The sequence below is a fragment of the Sipha flava genome, unplaced genomic scaffold (assembly GCF_003268045.1).
Source record: "Sipha flava isolate LNK unplaced genomic scaffold, YSA_version1 307_pilon_pilon, whole genome shotgun sequence".
Taxonomy (NCBI): Eukaryota; Metazoa; Arthropoda; class Insecta; order Hemiptera; family Aphididae; genus Sipha; species Sipha flava.
This window is the reverse complement of record NW_020272984.1, coordinates 1,182,610-1,190,435: the sequence shown is the minus strand read 5'-3', so window position 1 is coordinate 1,190,435 and position 7,826 is coordinate 1,182,610. Positions and strand designations below refer to the sequence as shown.

The following is a 7,826-nucleotide window of genomic DNA, read 5'->3' as shown; positions in this document are numbered from 1 at the left end:
ATTTTGAATCCTCCGAGAAAAAATGAATCTTTATCAAATCGTATCCTTTTAAGACATTCTGTAAATTAAATGTAGATAAGTACCTACTGTGTCTTGATAGTAATTCTGAGATAGCAGTGGTAATTTAATTCTGTCCATAGTAGCCCTTCCCGAAAATATTTTCTGTATACGCCTCTGGATTACAGTACAAGTTGCTAATTCTTATTGTCTTGTGACGTGCAACGGTAGACTGCGGCTTTTTCGTGGTATTTATGAACGTAATATTATGTATTCTAGTCGTTTAAAAAAAAATTTTAACGATATATTTTTTATTTTATGTTGATCCTCAAAAATTTGCCGTCCCGTCGAACACCATAAAATTTACAGCCCCGGGCCAATTTCTCCCCTTCCCTCATTTGCCCCATGTTAAACGCGGCTCTGTTCGTACGAAATATAGATCACATTAACATAATACAATATTGCCGTGATCAATAAAATTCAGTTGAACCTCGATCATCACAATGATAATATCTAATAATACCCGTATGGGTAAACATGTACATAATTGCACAGCAATGAAAATATATAATACGTAATACAATAATAATAGTAAGAATATAATTTGCACGTAAATATGACATATAATTATGTATAACATGTTTATAATCTCGCTGAAAATAATAACACGTGAGAGCCGTCGGGCTAGGAGAGGCTAGGAGAGGTAGGCTGTCGCAGACAAGTCCGTATATCGTAAGCGGCAACCGAACACAACGAGAGCGTAACGACGGACGGGCATATAGCAGCAATAAGCCGCCGCCGCCACCGGAATCGAAGTAGCGCGCGCGCTAACTTATGTGTATAATATTTGAGCGGTAACGCCGCCGGGACGTCGTCGTCGTCATCGTCGTCGTCGTCGGCGTCGTCCGGTGGCTGGTGGGAGAAATTTAGCTCTCTTCCCTTGGGCCTGACTGTATTGGTTTTTTTTTTCCACTTGGCGGCAGTTTTCAAGAATATACAGTGCCGTACCACCGCCGTCGATCATGTTCCTTTTCTTTCGGTTCTGACGACCCCGCCGAACGGTTGTCGTCCGTCACTCGAACAACGGTCCTGCAAGCCACCGAAAGACAGCCGAACATCTCGACAGCAGCCAGCCACCGTCCAACAACACCGTCTGGCCGTCCACGGTTTTCGCACATCGACCACCGTGTGTTCCTCAGGCGTTCACCCAAACAACTTTCACCCCGCGTAAAAAACTACGTCGGAAAACCCATCGATCCGTCACACCGTCGGACAATACGACCAAGTCGCACCCCGAGGACGCACACCACCGTGAGTGATGATGTCGCACAACAGTCCGTCGCACACGACCGTGTCGTTCATCTGCGCCGCAGTAATTCTTCACGCCGCCGGTACGTACACCTAATACGCGTTCGTTTTACCAACACGCAAGTGTAAATCGTAATACGACACAACAACATTATTATTACTATTATTATTGTTAGTAATTTATACATTCCATCCGAGAAGGTGCGCATATTAGCCGCAAAAATCAGTCTTAAATCGGGTTCGCGAATATAGTTGTAACTGTGTTTTTGTTATTTTTCCTTCGGAAACCGGTTTTACCCGCTTTTCGTTCTATCTGCAATATGTTTAATTGATTTGCTCATATTGTGTATATATCAGTAATAATAATTTACGTTTGTTCACCGTATTATTATTATGTTTTCCATGTTATCATTTATACCACTCCACCCTTCGTCCAGTAAAGCTTCTTCACACGATAAACGTGATGGTACATCTCATAGATGAATTTACCTCGAACGCAGGAGCGCGTAGGCCGATGGTGAGTTATCAAGCTTAAACTGCACTGTAGTACAACAACTTTGATGATTTTTAACACGGATAACTAAAAATATTTAACATACTTTGTCGAAATTGTTTTGAAATTCCGTAAAACACAACGACGAAACAAAATACATTTTGGCAAACCCACCACTGACTCTATTGATGTGTTGGTTAGAGAATATCTGTCCAGTGTTTAACTTGTCCTCGTATAAATCGATTCTTCAGATTTCCTATTTGCTTATTTTCATAGATTCTTCCAAGCGAGGCAAGAAATGTGTCTATTGATTTTATCATAAAAGAGGATTTTATATCGCAATATCGCATCATTTTCAAATTATGTGTGTTGATTTTTTTTTTGTTATTTAAAAAAAAATTAGAAATTTTCATATTTTTTAACCTTCTATTTGTATAATTTCGATAAAATATGTATTTTAAACATTCTCTAAAATGTCGAAAATTATAAAATTGTTGTAGTTGAAAATTCATAAAACTTTCCATTTTATTACTAATAGTTTGAAAATTAAATACTAAGTTTCACTAAGTACTTAATTCTTTATAGTCTATAAAAACACGAAAACCGTTTATTTAATTTTATTAATTTTGATAAATCGATATTAGTTGTTTTTTTTGTTTAAAAACGCTAACCATTGTGACTTGAACCACAAAATGTACACATATATTAATGACTATGATATATTATATTACACATATTATTATTTATGATTATACCTATACATATAATATAATTTAAGCTGTTATTATTAAATTAATTAAATCAAAGTCCAAAGATAATAGGTACTTCCATGTTACATGCGTTTTATTTTATTGTAAAAGCTTGTTTAATTAATCTGATTACGAAATTATTAGCCACATATACTTATATTTAAATATTAACTATCTTTAGATATAGAGGCTGATCCAATATTTTCTAAGAATCGTTTTGAGAAACTGATGGTATTAGTTGATTTCGAATTTATAAGAACAAAACAATTCAACTATATCACTCATCCGTCCCTGTATTGCAATTAACAGGTGTTTTCTCTCTTTATTTATTTTGTGGTACAAATATAAACTTAGTAGTTTTACCATTTCGTACGTATATATTTTTACTAAAAAATAATAAAACTGTACGGGAATATAATTTTATAGTTATGTAAGTACATACCTAACGTGTGCCAACCCTATCAGATATACTACACATATTATAAATAATGTACATAGTATATCAGTGGCGTATATAGAAGGGGGCTAGTGAGCTACAGCCCCCCCCCCCCCCCAAATGTTTTATAAAACTTAAAAATTATTTTAAACGTATGTTATTTTTTAATGGTGCTTTATGCTTATTTACTCGTAGAATTTACGTCCAACGTCAAATTGTTTTGGGATATTCTGTAAATAAAATGTAGATAAGTACCTACTGTAACTTGTTATTAATTCTTAGATAACAGTGGTAATTTAACTCTGTCCATAGTAGCCCTTCCCGAAAATATTTTCTGTACACGCCACTGTAGTATATATAATATATATAATTATATGTTACAATAATAAAACTTGTTAAACAAATCAAAGTAAGTAGTTTAGTTAGTAACAGTAAGCATATTTTTATGGAGCAGTCTAAAATTACTAGACCTTTCTTAACTGTTCTTCAATCTACAAATTGATTTTTATCATTTATTCTTATACATTTATGTTTGAAGTCATACTTAAAAAATTATATATTTAATTCAGAAAGCTTGTGTTTATAAATTTGTATGTAATTAATATTAAGACATGAAAAAGGTATATATGGATGATCTTACTTCGAAAAAAATGATTTTCGGTTAATATTGCATTTACCTTTTGAACACTAGGAAACCAAAACTGTCATATTAATACAGTAATCATTCGTTTCTCTCGGATTTTTAATCCGCGATTGAGTCTGCGATTAAATGTTATTAATGCGATTACATTTTAACGATATTATACGAGCACTATAGGTAATTTAAGTAGATACATTTTTATAGATAATTGTTGTTATATCACTAGATATAACTATACAACTGTACTTATTACAGATAAGCTACATAAGGTTCTTACACGTACGGTTAATGACTGTTAATTGTTCAGTTATCAGTTGATATTTGTGAAATCTTAGATAAATTAAAAAGTGGTGAAACTGTAGCGTAACTTGCTAGAAAGTACGAATTTACGAAATATGTAAATAATATAATTTTAAAAAATACATATTAACATTATTGTGAATTTTAAAATCAAAAAAATAAAACTTTTTTTTAATTAAAACTTTTAATGCATAAAAATAATTAACCTAGCTAATTTTTAGATATTCCATTATTTTCTAAGTATATCAAGGGTACAAAAGAAAAACGGTAGTAACCCATTTCTGTACATTTTTCAAAAGATCAAAAATAACCGTATGGACTACAATCATTCTTCACCGATATACCTAAACCTTTTCAATTAATATTAGCGAAATGAGATCTTTTTTCGCGGAATCAATTTTAATGCTCAATACTATTACAAATTTGCTTATGAATCATAAATAAAAAATCAAAAAAAAAAGAACTACTGCCATTTTTCTCCTATACCCTTCATTTGTGTTAAAATTCCACTGTTAAATTCTAAATAATAGGTATATATTTAGGAAAATAAATTTAAAAATTGGTTTGTCAGTGAAATTAATCAACGAATTCGGTTAATTAACTTCAAATATATTAAATATAAAATTTAAACTGATCTAATGTTATTTCAATTGTATTATCTAATGATAAATAAAATATATTGATCTTAAAATGTTCTTCCGCTGAAGTAGAGCAATAATCTAGGAGGATTTTATCATAAAAACTGATTTCTTTTTTTTTTTACATTTTTGTGATACACCCAATTTTTTTCGATTTCTATTGTTATTTCAAAAGAATCACTATATTTTTACCTGTATTCTTAAATATTTATCATATAGAACTAAGCAAAAGGCTACATTGCTCAGTTTTTGTCGAAGTACTTGTTTAGGAGATAGACTTACAACATATATAACACACAGTTTTCAAAATTTTGCCAATAATTTTCTTCGATCATTTCATTTTTATTTTTGCTTCCAAGAATTATTTACAAAAAATATTTTAGAATATTAATATTACAGCTAATAAAGAATCATACCTTGATGACCAAACGAATAGTACATAATTTTTTTTATGTAATTGAAATATTTGATGACTTTAAAAATAAAAGTAATTATTAACGTTTAATACTATTCGAAAAACTTTATATAAATGTTTTCAAAAGTACAAAAAAAGTTTTTACTTCAGTTGATAAATTAATTGCATCATTTAGAACTAAGTTCAAATTATGTAATCATAATGGATGTTATTTTTGTTTTGATTTTAACTTAGCTTGGACGCCTGATATACACCACTTGTGTTGGCATCCCACCATACCATACCATTGACCACAATGCCTTAATAAATTTTAATTATTTTTTGTAATACAATTAATATTTAACCCTTTTAAACCAGCAATTGATTAATCTAAAATCTCTTTAAAGAAAATAAATTATTTATTTATTTGCAGTATTATAGGATTACCGCTAGAGTCTAAAACCTTAGTTAATTTAAAAAAATTGTTATCAAAAATTATTTGATAATTGAGATTATCAAATAATTTGACTTAGTTGATCTATCTTACTAATATCTTGAGTAGTATAAATTATTATATTCTTATTTTCTTTTAAATAATTGTATTTTTTTTTTCTGTAATGAACCCCCTCCCCAGCCAACGACCTATGTAATTTGTACATCTCACAAATGTATGATATGCCACTACATGCATAATTTATTTATTTATTTATTTATTGGTAATTCAACATTATAAAATAGATAATATTTAAATATAAATTCTATTTAATATGTATATATAATATAAGTTTTAAAACAAATTTGAAAAATCCAATATGACGAGGAAGTCATAATTGTATAGATTTATCACCACCACTATATCAAATAAGACTATTTTTTAAAATGAGTTCTAAATTTAGTGATTTAATATTTTTATATTACGTTTATATTGGACAAGATGTTTATTCTTCTTTGACCTTAATAGAAAATCGTTTATCGAATGGATTAATAAAGAATTATTTTTAAACTAAAACAAAGAATAAATAAATAGGACTAACATAACTTCAAAACAAAGAATTTAAGTATAGTAAACTTTTCGTATTTTTGTTTAATTTTTTGTAAAATTTCATTATTTACAACTATTATTGTAAATGATACATGAGATGTTAATGTATTTTCTTTAACATTTTAAATATTTATAACTGTATTATTAGTGCCGTAATTACGCTAATTTGGACTCGTATGTAAATAAAACGAATGCCCTCCCCCCGCCCGCATCTGGACTCTGCAGGGAAACCGAACCTTTAATCAATTTTGACCGAACTATTTTGAACTTTGATTGTACAGGCCGCAAAAGAAACGTCGATATACGATAATATGTACAAAACAAAATCGATCAATTGTACAATTCACATTGATAATTATTTTACAAAATGGTTTTATTTTCTTACTTTGTACATATTTTTTAAATATCATCATTGGGCACTATTATAGACTGGTGCCTTGGCCGCTATTTGACACACGCACCACATCCGACTAGTGTTGTGTATTATAATGTGGCACTATGTATTATACTATATATTATTTTAACATGAAAAAATCTATTGAATTGCTTACCAACAATACATATCTTATTTTCAAATTTACAAATGTTTTAATTGCTAATATTATTATAAATTCAGATAGATATAAAATAGATACGTGTAATGTTATTGAATCGTTTATAGTTAAATAAATATTTGAATCTATAATCTATTAAATATAGATACCTATATACGCTGTAAATATTCGAACATAAAAAACATCTGAATATAGATAATAGGTATTACATGTAATCCAAAAAAACTACATGTGCAATCGTAAGCTAATTATATTATGAAAAATATTAATGTAACATAATGTATCATGGTTTTTTCTCTTCAAAATAAAATGTTAAAAAATGATTTCATACTTAACCAAATTATCTGAATTCCAAAAATTATAGACTACTTGTAAATCTTAGAGTAGACCATATCTTAGAACCGTATATTCTATCTATTGTTTATAATTAAAATTGATCAAGTTCAGCTTAAAGATTTTATGCATTATGTGTAATAATAGATGTCTTTATTAATAATTAGGGCTCGGAAGTTGATACATTTTGCATATTTTTTTGGAACTTTTTAGACAATGCTCTCCTGGCTACAAATGTGTTTCATTAGCACGTAAATCCGAATTTTTATTTTGCATTTTTTTAGTGTTTATTACTTTTTAAGTCATTTTTTGACATTTTTAGTACTGTTTTCATACTAGTTCACTTCTTATCGTTTCTTGTTGACCATTATGCCAATAAATTAAGACTTGTCCGATTTTATATCTCTGATTACATTCGTCGTTGTCGTATTGTAGTGAATATTATTACGAGTATACCTACATTTTATTATTTTTTCCTAATATTCGGCTAGTATCCAATTTTATCTCGTTGCGTCATTGTCATGTTATAATGAATAATACCTATTATATCTAAATTTTATTATTTGTTTGTAATATTTTCGAAATAATGAAAATTAAAACGTCAGTTAGTGCTCGTCTGCGTCTCCTACTCATTTCGGGATGGACGTGGAAAGAAGTTTTTCCAAATATAAATATTTATAAACAGATAATCGTCGTTCATTTACTTTTTATAACATTAAATACACTCTAATTATGCAATGCATTGATTTTAATTTTTGAGTAATTTGTAAGCTTTGATAATATCATAAAACAAATATTTGTAATTTTTTTATTTCATATTTTAGGGACATTTGTTGTCATTTTTATGTCATATTTTGAGTAATTTGTAAGTTTTGATAAATGTATATAGAATGTTAAAGTAAAATGGAGTAAAATATTTAAAAAATATATTATTATTAATTT

At 29.0% G+C, this 7,826-nt stretch overlaps 1 protein-coding gene across 1 annotated transcript in view; it reads left to right on the top strand.

Annotated features, from left to right (window-relative positions):
- The first annotated feature begins 834 nt into the window (after positions 1-834).
- The window catches only part of LOC112686351, a 28,141-nt gene continuing 21,149 nt past the window's right edge, over positions 835-7,826 (top strand). The window contains exon 1 of the mRNA XM_025558580.1: positions 835-1,388. Within this exon, the coding sequence (XP_025414365.1) occupies positions 1,316-1,388 (73 nt within the window). The 5' untranslated portion in view covers positions 835-1,315. The remainder of the gene's footprint in view (positions 1,389-7,826) is intronic.